Source organism: Pelodiscus sinensis, chromosome 30 (assembly GCF_052426305.1).
Source record: "Pelodiscus sinensis isolate ZL-2025 chromosome 30, ASM5242630v1, whole genome shotgun sequence".
NCBI lineage: Eukaryota > Metazoa > Chordata > Testudines > Trionychidae > Pelodiscus > Pelodiscus sinensis.
This window is the reverse complement of record NC_143081.1, coordinates 16,933,607-16,951,173: the sequence shown is the minus strand read 5'-3', so window position 1 is coordinate 16,951,173 and position 17,567 is coordinate 16,933,607. Positions and strand designations below refer to the sequence as shown.

Genomic DNA, 17,567 nt, shown 5'->3' with positions numbered 1-17,567 from the left:
ACACTGTGTCCTACTTACACTGATAAGTCCATTCTTGAGAGAGAGAGACAGGTCTTTCCATTTCCCTGTTACATGGAAGAAACTGCTCTGACTCAGACAAAGGAGGGGAAAGTTATATGTTTCTTTGTCCTGGTTTGAAATCCCTACCTGCCTTACCACTGGCTGACCAGATACCTGGCTAGGTTAACCCCTTAGTCCCCAGGCTGCTCATAGTTAATGATACGCCCCCCAAATCGCAGACGGTGCTGGACAACCTCTGGCCACACTAGCTGTGACTTCTTCTTGGAGGTCTGGGATAAAACATAATAAATAAGTACAGGCCCCCTTGACATTCCTAGCGAATACATGAGAATCAAACAACCCCTTCCGCATCTGTGGAGTACCATGACTTATATACAGAGAGAGTCCTAAGTGCATTCCTTGTAGAGCATTCCTTTTTGCCAAGGCCCCGTGTTGTTGACTTATTTTAACTGCTCCTTTAACCAACCAAACTCTCAATTTCAAAATCAAATTTAGAATAACGTGGGGGTCCTGGTCCAATGCTCAACTGACCATGTTCTGTGCATCCTGCTGAATATACCACTGTTATTCACCAGGCTGGGTCTGGCACTACTGAGGGCGTCAGCTCAGGGTGAATTGCTCAAAACCAGGGCTATTTACTGCCCTCAGCTGGGGACTTTTCCCAAGGCACCCCGCCAGTTACACGGAAATCCAGCCAGAAGCCTCACCAGCAAAACCCCTCAGACACCCCAGCTTCCCGGTGCCACCGTCAGACCTAGGCCTCACACGCAGGTGGGAGGTTGTAAAACCCCCCTCACCAACTCTGAACAGAGCCTCCTGGTCCCACGGGCCCAGCCCCAGCTTCAGGCCAATGTTCACGTTGGAGCTTACCTACAAGAGCACGCTGGGCCGACCCTTTAGAATCTAGACGCCAAAGGTGTATTCACAGAAGAAAGACAAAGTGGAGAGTGAGATTGTTAATCATAGAATCCCAGAACCATAAAGAGACCTCAGGAGCCATCAAGTCCAGCCCCCTGCTCCAGGCAGGACCAATCCCAACTAGATCAACCCGGCCAGGGCTTTGTCAAGCTGAGACTTAAACACCTCTAGGGATGGAGACTCCACTACTTCCCTAGGGAACCCATTCCAGTGCTTACCAGCCTCCGGGCAGTGCGGCTGGCCTTGGGGAGGGAGGGGGCCGGGGTCGGGGCAGCACGGCTGGCCTCGGGGAGGGGGGCTGGTCCCCGCTCCCCCAGAGCTGCTTCCCACTCCCCTCTTCCCCCCAGCCAGTCCCTCTTCCTTCCCCCCTCCCGCCCAAGATCAAGTGTGTCCATTTTTTTGGGGGAGGGTCTACCTGGCAACCCTACGAGTCCAACTCGGTGCAGGCACCAAGTGATGGGGAGACTGCCGCAACTTTGGGAACCAGAGACTGCGAGGTGGGGGTTTGTGGCCCAAAAGGGGGCTGAGAAACCTGAGAGACAGACTAGGGGGAGCACCTGAAGGGTGACAGTCAGGGCGACCCTAGAACTCTGTTACAGACCAGCTGGCGGCTGCTGCAAGAGGAGGGAAAAATAAGGTGAACTGGGCCTGACAGATTTACCGATCTCTTGGCCTTTCACCACTAACCTCTGCTTCCTCCTGGAATTAGATGTTAAGCTCACGGACAGATTACAACTGTCCGCAGTGTCCAGAGCTGGGAGTTTACCTGCCATCTCCTGCATTCCACAGAGATTCACTACAACACAGCTGCTCCCCTGAACCTGAGACACACCTTGTCCCCTCCCGGAATCCAACTGTCCCAACCACACTAACTTCCTAGCAAGCTGGACAAACACAGTCACTTGGACATCAGAGGGTTGCTCCGTCTCTCTGGCTGCCTCCACTCTATCTGAGACAACCTCCAATCCCTCTGCAGCTTCTTCACAACTGGTCATATTAGATCTTTCTAAACCCAAGTCACCTTCACCCCCTTCAGGCACAGCAGCCTGCTGGCCAATATCACCATGAGGATTCTCTTCCCTAGGAACTTCTCTGTGAGCAAAAGCTCCCCTTCCCCTGGCCCTACAGCAGCATCACTCTGCTGAGCCACCCCCAACTCCTCCTGAGTTTCCCCTACACCCTGAATCACCTCTGGCCCACTAGGCAGGTTTGCACACAACCCCCTTTCAGGCAAACAAACAGACTTCTCTGGTAAGATGTCAGAGACATCCTCCTTCCCCTTGCAGCTTCCTAGACTGCTCAGCTAAAACTCCGCTCTGGCCAGCCCCTCCAGACTGCTCCAGAGAAACACTTCCCTGGTTACTGGGCTCTCCCTGCCCCGTTTCTGATTCCAGCCTCACCTCTGAGGCATCAGGCAGACACGCAGAAATCTTACTCACAGACACACAGCTCTCCAGCATAGACACACAGCTATCTCCCTCAGTCACACATAGGCTGCGTCTAGACTGGCATGATTTTCTGCAAATGCTTTTAACAGAAACGTTTTCTGTTAAAAGCATTGGCGGAAAAGAGCATCTAGATTGGCACGGACGCTTTTTTTGTGGAAAAGTGTCCGTGCCAATCTAGACGCGCTTTTCCGCAAAAAAGCCCCGATGGCCATTTTCGCGATCGGAGCTTTTTTGCGCAAAACAAATCTGTGCTGTCTACACTGGCCCTTTTGTGCAAAAGGACTTTTGCCCGAACGGGAGCAGCGTAGTATTTCCACAAGAAGAGCTGATTTCAGACAGTAGGAAGTCAGGGCTTTTGCGGAAATTCAAGCGGCCAGTGTAGACAGCTGGCAAGTTTTTCCGGAAAAGCATCTGCTTTTGTGGAAAAACTTGCCAGTCTAGACGCAGCCGTAGAGAAACTTCTCTCTGGGTCACTGTAGGGCTGGTTAGCCACAGACAACTTCCCAGAATCACACTCACCCCTTCCCAAACCTCCCCATTAGCTACAGGCAGCACAGATTTACCCTCTAGCTGTTCTGGGGCTGGGTTAAGGCACCAGCCCAATTACACAGATTAGCCATGCTATGCCCACACGGTTGTACACAGAACTCCTAGGAGGGTACAGTCTCTGCTGTTCTTCCACTCGTTGGGTGTTGAATAATGACTGTAGCATTCGTGGGAGCAGGGTGGGTAGCTGCTGAAGTTGGAGCACCCAGCTGCTTAGCTTTCACCATTTCCACTTTGGCCTTCGCTTTAGCAATCCTGGTTTGTGCTTCTGTTCCTGCTCACCTCACCTTTGCCATTGCTGGTAGCCTCATTTGTTTTTCTACTTCTATTTGTGCTAGCCTTGCCTGATGTTCTTGCTGGGTGTGCTTCTCCTCGGCCTCTCGTGTGCGCTTCGCCTGATGCTTTGTGTGTATTTGCTCCAGTCGTCCTAAGAACTTCACCTCTTTCTCAGTTAGAGGTCTGCCCGCTGCCTTACAGGCAGCTTCCCACATAGAAGGCAGTGGCGAGGGGGGAGGAGGGCTGCTATACCTTGTTCCTGCCCCCTCAAGGTCACTTCCCCCGGACTTACAGCAACATGCTCCTGTTTCCCCTCCTTGGGGTATGAATTTGTCCTAGAGCTAGACATCATGCCCTGACCTAGCCTAGCCTCCAGTTGCCCCGAAAGCTAGAAAAAAACCAAACTGTTTGGGGTGAACTGTGTGGCTGTAGATTAACTTTCTGTGTGCCTTTCCCCAAGACACCAACAGGAAAGAAAAGCACAAGAGAAAAAGAGGAAGAAAAACCCTCCAAAGCTTGCAAGTACAGGCAGTCCCCGGGTTACATGGATCCGACTTACATCGGATCCCTACTTACAAACGGGGTGAGGCAACCCCGCACTAGCTGCTTCCCCTCAGCAGACCAGGGAGACGCGAAGCTAGCGCCCCCCCGCCCCCAGCAGACCAGGGAGACGCGGAGCGGCTTTTCTCAGCAGACACTTCAGCTTGAGAATAAAGGACTGAGGGAAGTGAGGTGTGGGAGAATAAAACTGAGCTCTGGAGAAATGTTTGGCTAGAGTTTCCCCTACAACATGTACCAGTTCCAACTTACATACAAATTCAACTTAAGAACAAACCTACAGTCCTTATCTTGTACGTAACCCGGGGACTGCCTGTACTCAAAAGAAAAACCTGTCTCTTTTTAAAATCCTGGGTTCTCAAAACGATCCCACCACTATGCCACCATGTCACGGCTCCTTCCCCACTCATGCAGAAGTGGGGGCCTGCAAAAGCACCCCAAAACCTGATCTCTCCAGGCTTTGGTACAAAACTTTCCCCCAAATCCTAATACCCGGACTTTGGAGAACAAAAAACCGCTGCCACCACCCAAGTATTTGTAAGAAACCAGGAAAGAGATCACTTGGGAAATCTCCTCCCTAAACCTCAGGGGCACCTCAAGCTGGCTTCCCCAAAGAGCTTGAAAAAGAAGAGAGAAAATACGAGCTGCAGTCTGAGGAAGCTGCCCCCTAGTCAGAGGCTGCAGATACCACAGACAGATTTTCCAGGACACAGAAATGAGTCAATACCAGGCTAATAAAAAAAGAAGCAAACTTTTATTATCAAATCAAAACCACAGTTGCCAGCATAGTGACTAGATGGAAGAGAGTCACCCATTCATCTAGATACTCAGGGGGATTCCCTGGGCTCAGGACTTACTATAGGGTTGTCAGATACTTTCACAAAAAATCCCAAAGATGGTGGGAAAAAATTGGCTGAGAAAAAACAAACAAAAAACCAACCAAACAAAAACACAAAAACAAAAAATGGGGGGAACAAAACTTGTTGAGCAGAACAAAAAAGGTCCAGTATTTGCTGGGTTTTTTTACCCAGGAGATCCCTGCACACAGCAGCCATGTCAACACCCCACAGCTCCCAGTCACCAATCCCGTCCCCAGGGTCCCACTCTGACCCCAAGACTCCTTTCTGCAGTACTTCCTAGACAGCCGCTTTCCATTCTGTGTGCGTGAGACTGATTGGTCCGTCCTAAGTGGGGCACGTTGTCCTTATTAAACTGCATCCTACTTACCTCAGGCTCTTTCTCCAGTTTGCCCAGATCAGTTTGAACTAGGACCCTCTCTCCCCACGCACTCGCAACCCCTCCCAGCTTGGTGTCATCTGCAAACTTAATAAGCCTCCTCTCTAAGCTAATATCTAAATTGTTGACGAAGATGCTGAATAGGACCAGTCCCAAAGCAGACCCCCACTTGTTCTGCCCTCCCAGCACGACTGTGAACCATTGGTAACGACTCTCTGGGAACAGTTCTCCAGCCAGTTATGCACCCGCCTTACAGTAGCCCCATCTAGGTTGTATTTCCCTAGTTTGTTAATGAGATGGTCACGTGACTCCGTATCAAATGCCTGACAAGTCTAAAGGTCCCTACCAATCCTGCGTCCTTTGGATTTGCCCTCAGACCCATCCCGAGCTCTCCTTTTGCTGCTTGACAGGGGCTCTGATGCAGAAATGCATCCTTCAGTCAACGTGTTAAATAAGCCTGGAAAAGTTGAACAGATTTTCTTGTGCCCCAGACCGAACATGTTCCGGGGTCACCACGCAGAACGCAGGCAAAACGCCCCACACCAGACAGAAGAGGTGACCGAGGGCCAGACCTGAAAAGGTATTGAAAAATCCCCTGGGGGCCTTGTGTACCCGAATCCCTTTCTGACTCTGGCCCCTAGACACTGCCGCAGAGCCTGGCGTCCCCAGCCCTGCATCCAAACAAAATCTTCAGTGCCAAAAGGGGGCCCTCCCAGCACCCCTACGCCCGCAGACGCCTGCCACACTCGAGTACCTCAGGACTGGGATTTCCTGGCTTTTCTGCTGGGGCCTCTGCGAATCCCAGAGGGGCTGAGTAACAGGAGGGCAGCCCCGGGAGACTCCAGAGCCATTGGCAGGGCAGGTCTTGAGGCAGGGTGTGTGCGCAGCAGGTGAGGGGAGATGGCCACGAAGGGGGCTCAGGTCAGGAACAGCCAGAGGGGCCATGGGAAATGGGCACAGGTGGGGCTGGGGGTGCAGCATGTAGGGTGCTGAAGAGGTGCAGGGGGGGGACTGGAGGGTGCTGTGTGTGTGCTGGGGGGCGGGTTGTAGGAGCTCGGGGCTGGGGGTGCAGCATGTAGGGTGCTGAAGAGGTGCAGGGGGGGACTGGAGGGTGCTGTGTGTGTGGTGGGGGGCGGGTTGTAGGAGCTCGGGGCTGGGGGTGCAGCATGTAGGGTGCTGAAGAGGTGCAGGGGGGGACTGGAGGGTGCTGTGTGTGTGGGGGGGGCGGGTTGTAGGAGCTCGGGGCTGGGGGTGCAGCATGTAGGGTGCTGAAGAGGTGCAGGGGGGGACTGGAGGGTGCTGTGTGTGTGCTGGGGGGCGGGTTGTAGGAGCTCGGGGCTGGGGGTGCAGCATGTAGGGTGCTGAAGAGGTGCAGGGGGGGGACTGGAGGGTGCTGTGTGTGTGGTGGGGGGCGGGTTGTAGGAGCTCGGGGCTGGGGGTGCAGCATGTAGGGTGCTGAAGAGGTGCAGGGGGGGGACTGGAGGGTGCTGTGTGTGTGGTGGGGGGCGGGTTGTAGGAGCTCGGGGCTGGGGGTGCAGCATGTAGGGTGCTGAAGAGGTGCAGGAGGGGGGAACTGGAGGGTGCTGTGTGTGTGGTGGGGGGCGGGTTGTAGGAGCTCGGGGCTGGGGGGTGTAGCAGAGGAGGGAAGGGAGATGCACATGACAGGAGCTCAGGATGGGAGCAGTGGGGGGCAGTGGGAGGCTGGTGCAGAAGGTGGGGGGTGCAGGAGGCAGGGCTGGGGTGAAGCAGATAGAGTAGAAGATGAGCACAGCAGGAACCCAGGCTGGGAGCAGCCGGGGAGGTGAGGAGCTGGAGGGTGCAACAGGTACAAGGTGTGGGGGTGCAGGAGGGGGAGATGGGCACCTCGGTGGCTCAAGCCGGGAGCAGCCAGGCGGGCCATGGGAGGTGGGAGCAGCAGCTGGAGGGTTGGGGATGGTGATGGTTGGGGGAGCAGGTTTGGGGGGCTGTGGAGTGCAGGAGGTGTGGGGGGAAGGCAGGCAGAAAGCTCAAGCTTAGGGCAGCAGAAGGTGGGTGCAGCAGGTGGGGGGGGGTCTGTGGTTAATAGGGGTTAGGGGTGCAGCAGCTGGGGACTGGGGGTGTAGGAACTGAGGGGCTGGGGTGCAGGGGCTGGAGAGGGGCTGGGGGTGCAGGGGCTGGGACAGGGGGTGTAGGAACTGAGATGCTGGGGGTGCAGGGGCTGGAGATGCAGCAGCTGGGGACAGGGGTGTAGGAACTGAGGGGCTGGGACTGGAGATGCAGCAGCTGGGGACAGGGGGTGTAGGAACTGGGGGGCTGGGGGTGCAGGGGCTGGAGATGCAGCAGCTGGGGACAGGGGTGTAGGAACTGAGGGGCTGGGACTGGAGATGCAGCAGCTGGGGACAGGGGGTGTAGGAACTGGGGGGCTGGGGGTGCAGGGGCTGGAGATGCAGCAGCTGGGGACAGGGGGTGTAGGGAGGGGCTGGGGTGCAGGGGCTGGAGGGGCTGGGGTGCAGGGGCTGGAGATGCAGCAGCTGGGGACAGGGGTGTAGGAACTGGAGGGGCTGGGGGTGCAGCAGCTGGGGACAGGGGGTGTAGGAACTGGGGGGCTGGGGGTGCAGGGGCTGGAGATGCAGCAGCTGGGACAGGGGGTGTAGGAACTGAGGGGCTGGGGGTGCAGGGGCTGGAGATGCAGCAGCTGGGGACAGGGGTGTAGGAACTGAGGGGCTGGGACTGGAGATGCAGCAGCTGGGGACAGGGGGTGTAGGAACTGGGGGGCTGGGGGTGCAGGGGCTGGAGATGCAGCAGCTGGGACAGGGGGTGTAGGAACTGAGGGGCTGGGGGTGCAGGGGCTGGAGATGCAGCAGCTGGGGACAGGGGTGTAGGAACTGAGGGGCTGGGACTGGAGATGCAGCAGCTGGGGACAGGGGGTGTAGGAACTGGGGGGCTGGGGGTGCAGGGGCTGGAGATGCAGCAGCTGGGACAGGGGGTGTAGGAACTGAGGGGCTGGGGGTGCAGGGGCTGGAGATGCAGCAGCTGGGACAGGGGGTGTAGGAACTGAGGGGCTGGGGGTGCAGGGGCTGGAGATGCAGCAGCTGGGACAGGGGGTGTAGGAACTGAGGGGCTGGAGATGCAGCAGCTGGGAGAGGGGGTGTAGGAACTGAGGGACTGGGGGGCTGGGGGTGCAGGAACTGGGGGGCTGGGGTGCGGGGACTGGGAGTGCAGGGACTGAGGGCTGGGGGTGCAGGAAATGGGGGACTGGGGGTGCAGGAAATGGGGGGCTGGGGTGCGGGGACTGGGAGTGCAGGGACTGGGGGTGCAGGGACTGGGGGGCTGGGGGTGCAGGGGCTGGGGGCTGGGTGCAGGAACTGGGGGTGCAGGGGGTGCAGGGACTGGGGGGCTGGGGGTGCAGGGGGTGCAGGAAATGGGGGCCTGGGGGTGCGGGGACTGGGGGTGCAGGGACTGAGGGGCTGTGGTGCAGGGACTGGGGGTGCAGGAAATGGGGGGCTGGGTGCAGGGACTGGGGGTGCAGCGACTGAGGGGCTGGGGTGCAGGGACTGAGGGGCGCAGGAAATGGGGGGCTGGGGTGCAGGGACTGGAAGGCTGGTGGTGCAGGGACTGGGGGGCTCGGTGCAGGGACTGGGGGTGCAGGAAATGGGGGGCTGGGGGTGCAGGGGGTGCAGGAACTGGGGGGCTGGGTGCAGGAACTGGGGGTGCAGGGACTGGGGGGCTGGGGATGCAGGAAATGGGGGTGCAGGAATTGGGGGGCTGGGGATGCAGGGGGTGCAGGAACTGGGGGGCGGGGTGCAGGAACTGGGGGTGCAGGGACTGAGGGGCTGGGGGTGCAGGAAATGGGGGGCTGGGGGTGCAGGGACTGAGGGGGTGGGGGTGCAGGAAATGGGGGTGCAGGGACTGAGGGGCTGGGGGTGCAGGAACTGGGGGTGCAGGGACTGAGGGGCTGGGGGTGTAGGGACTGGGGGTGCAGGAAATGGGGGGCTGGGTGCAGGGACTGGGGGTGCAGGGACTGAGGGGGTGGGGGTGCAGGAAATGGGGGTGCAGGGGAGGGGCTGGGGGTGCAGGAGGGGCTGGGGGGGGGGTGCAGGGGCTGGGGATGCAGGAAATGGGGGTGCAGGAACTGGGGGGCTGGGGGTGCAGGGGCTGGGATGCAGGAAATGGGGGGCTGGGGGTGCAGGGGCTGGGGGTGCAGGAACTGGGGGGCTGGGTGCAGGGACTGGGGGTGCAGGAACTGGGGGGCTGGGGGTGCAGGGGCTGGGGGGCTGGGGGTGCGGGAGCTGGGGGTGCAGGGGGTGGGGGGCTGGGGGTGCAGGGGCTGGGGGTGCAGGAACTGGGGGGCTGGGGGTGCAGGGGCGGGAGCTGGGGGGCTGGGGGTGCAGGGGCTGGGGGTGCAGGAACTGGGGGGCTGGGGTGCAGCGGGAGCTGGGGGGCTGGGGGTGCAGGAAATGGGGGGCTGGGGGTGCAGGAGCTGGGGGTGCAGGAAATGGGGATGCAGGGGCTGGGGGGCTGGGGGGCTGGGGGTGCAGGAGGGGCTGGGGGGGGGTGCAGGGGCTGGGGGTGCAGGGGCTGGGGGGGGCTGGGGGGCTGGGTGCAGGGCGGGGGCTGGGGGGCTGGGTGCAGGAACTGGGGGTGCAGGAACTGGGGGGCTGGGTGCAGCGGGAGCTGGGGGCGGGCTCCGGCCGGGGGCAGCGGGAGGGGCCGGGGGCCGGGCCGGTGCAGGGCCCGCCCCGGGGGAGGGCGCCGCGGGGCCTGCCGGGGCGCAGGGCGGAGTCCCCGGGCGGGCGGCGGGAGGGTCCCGCGGGGCCGCGATCGCAGCGCGGGAGCCTCGGGGGCCGCTGAGCCGGGCCCGGCCGCAGCCTCCTGCTCTCCCGGTCAGTGCCCGGCGGCCGGGCCTGGGCAGCGCGGGGGGCGGGGGGGGGCCGGGGGGGCCCGGCCGGGTGCGGGCTGGGGGCGGGGGGGGCGGGATGGGGGGGGGGGTGGATGCAGGGGGGGGCGGGGGGCGGGATGTGGGGGGGCGGGGGGCTGGCAGGATGGGGGGGCTGGGCTGGGGGGGCTGGGTGCTGGCAGGGGCTGGGGGGCTGGCTGTGGGGGGCTGGGCTGGGGGCAGGATGCAGGGGGGAGCAGGGTGGGGGATGGGGGGCTGGGCTGGGGGGGGCTGGGTGCTGGCAGGATGCAGGGTGGGGGCTGGGGGGCTGGATGTGGGGGGGCTGGGTGCTGGCTTGATGCAGGGGGGCTGGGCTGGGGGGCTGGATGTGGGGGGGCTGGGTGCTGGCTGGATGGTGGGGCTGGATGGGGGGGCTGGGTGCTGGCTGGATGGGGGGGCTGGATGGGGGGGCTGGGTGCTGGCTGGATGCGGGGGAGCTGGGTGGGGGCTGGGGGGGGGGCAAGATGCAGGGGGGCTGGGCTGGGGGCTGGGGGGCTGGGGAGGCTGTGGGGGGGCTGGGTGGGGGGCTGTGCTGGCAGGATGCAGGGTGGGGGCTGGGGGGGGAGCTGGGTGCTGGCTGGCTGGGGGGGGCTGGGGGGCTGGGGGGGGGCTGGATGTGGGGGCTGGGTGCAGGCAGGATGCAGGGTGGGGGCGGGGGGGCTGGATGTGGGGGGGCTGGGTGCAGGCAGGATGCAGGGTGGGGGCTGGGGGGCGGGGGGGCTGGGTGCAGGCAGGATGCAGGGTGGGGGCTGGGGGGCTGGATGTGGGGGGGCTGGGTGCAGGCAGGATGCAGGGTGGGGGCTGGGGGCTGGATGTGGGGGCTGGGTGCAGGCAGGATGCAGGGTGGGGGCTGGGGGGCTGGATGTGGGGGGGCTGGGTGCAGGCTGGATGCAGGTTGCAGTGTGAGGACTGAGCAGGTTCCTGTCTGGGGTCTAGGCAGATTCTGGGTGTGGGAGGCTAAGAAGCTGGGGGAGGGGGCTGGGGCCTCGGGGTGTCTGGGGCAGGTGAGGAGGGCTGGGGAGATGCAGTGGTGATGGGGTGGGGGCCTGTGTCTGTGGGGCTGGCAGGCAGTGGGGGGCTGGAATGGCATGGAGATGGGGCCTGGCTAGTGGGTTTCTTCAGGCCCGGTTGGGGGCCCCCTTGGGCTGTGCCCTGGGGAACTCTCGGTGCTCCCCTGCTTTTCCTTGCCAGGGCTGCTGGGTAGAAAGTTGCCCAGCGACACAGTGGGCCCCCCGCTACCCTCCGCCTGCCCCCCTGACTGCCCCTCTGCCCAGCAGGCTCGCTCCTAGCAGTGGCAGGGCTGGCGTGGGGATGGGTCTTTCTGCCAGCCAGGGCCGGACCGAGCCATTCCGGCGCCACGGGCAGACAGTTTAATTGCGCCCCGAGTTGGGGGAGGGCGCACGTGTGGCCTCGCTCGCACCCAGCGCGTGGGGGAGGGCGTGCAGAGCTGGCGGCGGTAGGACACACGTGCCCGGCCCAGCCTGGCTACCGCCGCTGGCATGCAGCCCGGGGCAGGTGGAGCCTGGCCGTGCAGGGCCCCGCGGCCACGGGGGGAAGGGCGCTGCTGGCGGGCGCTGAGGGGGGCCCCCAGGAGCTGCTGCAGCCCAGGATCCAGGAGCCGGGCGCGTGGCGCCTGATGGCAGCTATAGGGGGCTCTGCGTGCCCCTTACAGCTGCCCGGCTAGCCCCTGCCTTAATCCGGCCCTGCCGCCAGCTGTGGGTGAGTCTGCCTAGGGTGGGGGTAGGGGGACCATGGAGCTGGCGGGGAGCTGCATAGGGTGGAGAGGGGAAGGGGCACCCAGTGCAGCACCCCCCCCCGTGTGGGTTGGGCTCGGGGGCTTCCCCATGTGCAGTGGTGCTGCTCCTGCCTGGGGGCTGGGGCGCAAAGCCAGCCTGACCCCCAGGCACAGACTTGTGCCCCCTCTGCATACCCAGGGCTCCCCCTCACCTCTCCTGCTGGAGCTGGCCTCCCGTGGGCGGGGGGGACCTCTGGAGCACAGCCCAGGGCAGGGGAAGGGGAGGAAGGGACCGACCCCCTGAAAGGGCTCCGTGCTCTACCAGCGAGCCGGGGCTGGGCTCTGGGGCCAGACGTTCAGACTCAGGGTTTGGAGGGTCGAGTGAGTAACCACGGGAGCCACTTCCCACGGCTGCTGACACCAAGGTGTGGGGAGTCACCAGGCCCACTGGGCCCAGAGGCATTGTGGGGGGAACCGGCTCTTCAGCCAGCTCCCCCCCAGTTCCTGCTTCCCCCGCCTTGCTGCCTCTGGTACAGATAGTCGACAGCGGCCTGGTAAGCCCAGGCTTATTGGGTAGTCAACTTGTCCAGTGTTTCTCAACCTTTTTTTATAAAGTACCCCCCCTTTAAAAAAAAAAAAGTACCCCCAGTATCTAGAGTTTTCAGACACACAACTTCTTTTTCTACCAGTGCAACACATTTGTTTAAACGATTGTAGCTGGGCGGGCGATGACATTTTTGGGTGTAAAAAGTACAAAAATAATCAAGTGCTGTAAAACTTAAAACATTCAGTTTTCTCCAAATGTCAGTTTATTGACGTAGCCCCCAAACTTCTCTCCAGGAACCCCTGAGGGTACTCGTCCCTCTGGTTGAGAAACACTGGACTAGTCAGCTACTCCCTCACGTCCCTAGTCAGCAAAGGGACCGGGAGCTGTCAGTACATCGGGGGGGGGGGGGGGGGTCTGGCTCCTTCCCTGCACCCCAAGCCAGCTCAGACTGACCCACGCCCAGCTCCTGGTCCAAGCCCCCCAGCCAGGCTGCTACTCTGACCTTTGTTCTGCTGCCTCAGGGAAAGGTGTCAGGTACGAAGGGCATTGGCCATTGGTTATTTGCAGGTAGCCTCCCTCACACTCGAAATTCCCATCACCTTCTAGGGATTGGTGCAGTGCCTAGGGAAACTGAGGCACACACATGGAGTTACTACAGCACAGTAGAATTCACATGCAGCAGAACAAAGCTCGCACACTCTCCCTTGCTGACAACATGCCTGGTAAGGGGGGAGGTTGCTCTGGTGGGCTCCGCAGATCAGACTGCTTATCACGGGCCACTAGCTGCACCCAGGTGGAGCCCTGCTGAGGCTGTGACTCACCTCTACACTCTGTGTCCCTGCAGGTGACGGGGCGGTAATGCTGGAGGCACAGGGGCGGTTCCTGAGGAGCGCTGTGAGGAAGCTGGAGATGCCAGAGCCAGAAATACCGGGGATGCTGGAGCCCCAGGGGCTGCTGCGGAGGAGTGCTGTAAAGCTAGAGATGCCGGAACCAGGCAAAGCAGGGATGCGGGAGCCGCGGAGGCCACTGCGGAGGAGTGCTGCGAAAGCTGTAAAACTGGAGATGCTGGAGCCACGTGGGCCGTTGCTGAGGAGCGCTGCGAAGGCTGTAAAACTGGAGGCGCTGGAGCCAGGTGAAGCAGAGATGCTGGAGCCGCGTGGGCCGTTGCTGAGGAGCGCTGCGAAGGCTGTAAAACTGGAGGCTCTGGAGCCAGGTGAAGCAGGGATGCTGGAGCCGCGTGGGCCGTTGCTGAGGAGCGCTGCGAAGGCTGTAAAGCTGAAGATGCCAGAGCCAGGCATAGCGGGGATGCGGGAGCCACAGGGGCCATTGCTGAGGAGCGCTGTGAGGGCTGTGAAGTTGGAGACGCTGGAGCCAGGCGAAGCCGAGACGCTGGAGCCACAAGGGCCATTCCTGAGAAGCACTGGAGAGAATGTTCCTCAGATCCCCATGCTGAGCAGAGCTGGTGGGAGCCAGTGCCGGGCAGAGAGGAGGAACCCTCCTCGCGGGAGGCGGGATAAGAACAGCTGCTATGACCTCCCTCCAGGGAGGCAGGGGGCCAGCCCCTTGCGGGACATCACCGTGCCTCAGAGTTCGGCCGCAGGGGAGCCCCTCATGTGTGCCACCTGTGGGAAGAGTTTCAGCCGCCGCTCCAAGCTGCGCTCCCACCAGAGGAACCACACTGGAGACAAACCCCACCGCTGTGGGGACTGTGGGAAGAGCTTCCTTTGGCGCTCAGATCTGCTCCGCCACCAGCTCCTGCACACAGGGGAGCGTCCTCACCAGTGCGCCCAGTGTGGCCGTGGCTTCAGTCGGGCCTCGCGGCTCCTGCAGCATCAGAAAGTCCACGGGGAGCTTGGCCACGGAACAGAGGGCAGCCTGGCACCGAGTGCAAAGCAGGAACTCCATGGGGCACCTGGCCACAGAACGGAGGGCAGCCTGGCACCAATTGCACTGCAGGGAGTGCATGGGGAGCCTGGCCATGGAACGGAGGGCAGCCTGGTGCCGATTGCCCTGCAGGGAGTCCACGGAGAGCCTGGCCATGGAACGGAGAGCAGCCTGGCGCTGAGTGCACTGCAGGGAGTCCATGGGGCACTTAGCCATGGAACAGAGGGCAGCCTGGCACTAAGTGCACTTCAGGGAGTCCACAAGGCACCTGGCCACGGAATGGAGGGCAGCTTGGCACCGATTGCACTGCAGGGAGTCCATGGGACACCTGGCCACGGAACGAAGGGCAATCTGGCAGCGATTGCACTGCAGGGAGTCCATGGGGTGCCTGGCCACGGAATGGAGAGCAGCCTCGTGTCGAGAGCACTGCAGGGAGTCCACGGGGTGCCTGGCCACGGAACGGAGGGCAGCCTGGTGCCGAGAGCACTGCAGGGAGTCCACGGGGTGCCTGGACATGGAACGGAGGGCAGCCTGGTGCCGAGAGCACTGCAGGGAGTCCACGGGGTGCCTGGCCACGGAACGGAGGGCAGCCTCGTGTCGAGAGCACTGCAGGGAGTCCACGGGGTGCCTGGCCATGGAACGGAGGGTAGCCTGGCACCAATTGCACTGCAGAGAGTCCATGGGGAGCCTGGTCACGGAACGGAGAGCAGCCTGGTGCCGAGTGGACTGCAGGGAGTCCACGGGGCACCCAGCCATGGAACAGAGGGTAGCCCGGCGCTGAGTCCACTGCAGGGAGTCCACGGGGTGCCTGGCCACAGAAGGGAGGGTAGCCCGGTGCTGAGTCCACTGCAGGGAGTCCACGGGGCAGCTGGCCATGGAACGGAGGGGAGCCTGGCACCGATTGCGCTGCAGGGAGTCCACGGGGAGCCCTGTCTCAGAACAGGGTGGAGCCCCGTGCTCAGTACACTGCATGGTGTGCACACAGATCCATGCCACGGAACGGGATGGAGCCCGGTGGTCTCTACGCTGCAGGGAGTCCATGCGGAGTCCTGCCATGGGGTAGGGTGGAGCCCGGTGCTCACAGCGCTGCATGGCATGCACACAGAGCCGTGCCACGGAACAGGATGGAGTCCGATGGTCAGTACACTCCAGGGAGTCCATGCGGAGCCCTGCCCCAGAGCGGGGTGGAGCCCGGTGCTCACTACACTCCACGGCATGCACACAGAGCCATGCCACGGAACAGGGTGGAACCCAGTGGTCACCATGCTCCAGGGAGTCCATGCGGAGCCCTGCCATGGAGCGGGGTGGGGCACAGCCCTGAGTGCCTTGCAAGGAGTACACACAGAGCCCTGGCATGGTGCAGAGGGCAACGTGGCACAAAGCCCAATGTTTGCAGTGCAGAGAATTCATGCAGAGCCCTGCTACGTCACAGAAGGACCCACGATCCAGAGCGTGGAACTGATTGTACTGCAGCAAGGCCACGGAGAGCCCTGCCATGGTACAGAGCAGGGCCTGGCACTCAGTGCAGTGCAGCCAGGCCACGGGGAGCCCTGCCACGGTACAGAGCAGGCCCTGGCACTAGGTGCACTACATCCTGGCCATGGGGAGCGCTGCCTTGGGGCAGAGCAGGGCCTGGCACTGAGTGCAGTGCAGCCAGGCCACAGGGAGCCCTGCCACGGAGCAGAGCAGGGCCTGGCACTGAGTGCAGTGCAGCCAGGCCACGGGGAGCCCAGCCACGGAGCAGAGCAGGGCCTGGCACTGAGTGCAGTGCAGCCAGGCCACGGGGAGCCCTGCCACAGGGCAGAGCAGGACCTGACACTGAGTGCAGTGCAGCCAGGCCACGGGGAGCCCTGCCACGGAGCAGAGCAGGACCTGACACTGAGTGCAGTGCAGCCAGGCCACGGGGAGCCCTGCCACGGAGCAGAGCAGGGCCTGGCACTGAGTGCAGTGCAGCCAGGCCACGGGGAGCCCTGCCATAGGGCAGAGCAGGACCTGACACTGAGTGCAGTGCAGCTAGGCCACGGGGAGCCCTGCCACGGTGCAGAGCAGGGCCTGGGACTGAGTGCAGTGCAGCTAGGACACGAGGAGCCCTGCCACAGTGCAGAGCAAGACCTGGCACTGAGTGCAGTGCAGCCAGGCCACGGGGAGCCCTGCCTGGGAGCAGAGAAGGGCCTGGCACTGAGTGCAGTACAGCCAGGCCACGGGGAGCCCCGCCACGGAGTAGAGCAGGGCCTGGCACTGAGTGCAGTACAGCCAGGCCACGGGGAGCCCTGCCACGGAGCAGAGCAGGGCCTGGCACTGAGTGCAATGCAGCCAGGCCACGGGGAGCCCTGCCACGGAGCAGAGCAGGGCTTGCCACTGAGTATAGGACAGCCAAGCCACGGGGAGCCCTGTTGCAGAGCAGAGCAGGGCCTGGCACTGAGTATAGGACAGCCAGGCCACGGAGAGCCCTGCCACGGTGCAGAGCAGTGCCTGGCACTGAGTGCAGTGCAGCCAGGCCCCAGGGGGCCCTGCTACAGCGCAGAGCAGGCCCTGGCACTGCGTGCAGTGCAGCTAGGCCATGGGGAGCCCTGCCACGGCACAGAGCAGGGCCTGGCACTGCGTGCAGTGCAGCTAGGCCACGGGGAGCCCTGCCACGGCACAGAGCAGGGCCTGGCACTGCGTGCAGTGCAGCTAGGCCATGGGGAGCCCTGCCACGGCGCAGAGCAGGGCCTGGCACTGTGCACTGTGCATCCAGGCCATGGGGAGCCCTGCCACGGTGCAGAGTGTGCCGTGGCCCAGAGCCTGCAGCCAGCTGCACTGCACAATCTCCAGGCCAGTGAGAATCAAGCTGTCAGCACTGAGCTGGGGGGAGGCCTGGCTGAGATACCTCCTGGCTCGGTGCAGGAGAGTCCCTTCCAGTGCCCCGAGTGCCGGAAGTGTTTTAGCCGCAGCTCGTACCTGGTGAAGCACCGCCGGATCCACGGGGCAGGGAAGCCCCACCAGTGCTCCCAGTGCGGCAAGAGCTTCAGCCAGCGCTCCTACCTCTGCAAGCACCGGCAGATCCACACTGTGGCAGCTGGCAAGCCCCACGAGTGCCCACTGTGCGGCAAGCGCTTCAGCCTTCGCTCCTACCTCTGCAAGCACCGCCGTCTCCACGCCCGGTAGCTGGGCGGGCCGGCTGGGGACAGGGGAGCCGCTCTGCACCCCCGTCTGTAGCGTGTGCTCAATAAATGGTGTCTAGAGGGGGAGACGCTCCCGTGTGAACGTGCGAGTCTGCGCCGGAGCTGGCGTGCAGGGGAAGTCGGGGAAGGGCTGGGGCATCAGAGCAGAACAGCTGGAGCTCTGGCGGGGAGACCGGTGTGCCCGTGCAGCCATTCCTGTGGTGGGGGAGGGGACAATACTCATCACAGGGCAGCTCCCTGTTGCTGGGGAGCCCCCGGGCCTGGCACCCCCATCCGCAGCCAAACGCAACTGTCAGCCGGCAGGGACACGTGTACAAGA

The 17,567-nt window shown here is 62.5% G+C and overlaps 1 protein-coding gene across 2 annotated transcripts; it reads left to right on the top strand.

The window, feature by feature from the left end:
• Positions 1-10,967: 10,967 nt before the first annotated feature.
• On the top strand, positions 10,968-17,316 carry LOC149521294 (uncharacterized). Of its 2 annotated transcripts, none has more exons than XM_089774297.1 (2): positions 10,968-11,637; positions 13,045-17,316. In XM_089774297.1, the coding sequence occupies exon 2, from the start codon at positions 13,059-13,061 to the stop codon at positions 17,229-17,231; it is 4,173 nt and encodes a 1,390-aa protein (XP_089630423.1). In that variant the 5' UTR covers positions 10,968-11,637; positions 13,045-13,058; the 3' UTR covers positions 17,232-17,316. The 2 variants fall into 2 exon arrangements, with proteins under 2 accessions (XP_089630423.1, XP_089630422.1); XM_089774296.1 differs by lacking the exon at positions 10,968-11,637 and adding an exon at positions 12,609-12,922.
• The last annotated feature ends 251 nt before the right edge of the window (positions 17,317-17,567 follow it).

Coding starts and splice junctions, on each gene's coding strand:
- LOC149521294 (XM_089774296.1), top strand. CDS start 12,844: ATGGAGTTACTACAGCACAGTAGAATTCACATGCAGCAGAACAAAGCT. Junction 12,923..13,044: donor CCTTGCTGACAACATGCCTG/GTAAGGGGGGAG, acceptor GTGTCCCTGCAG/GTGACGGGGCGGTAATGCTG.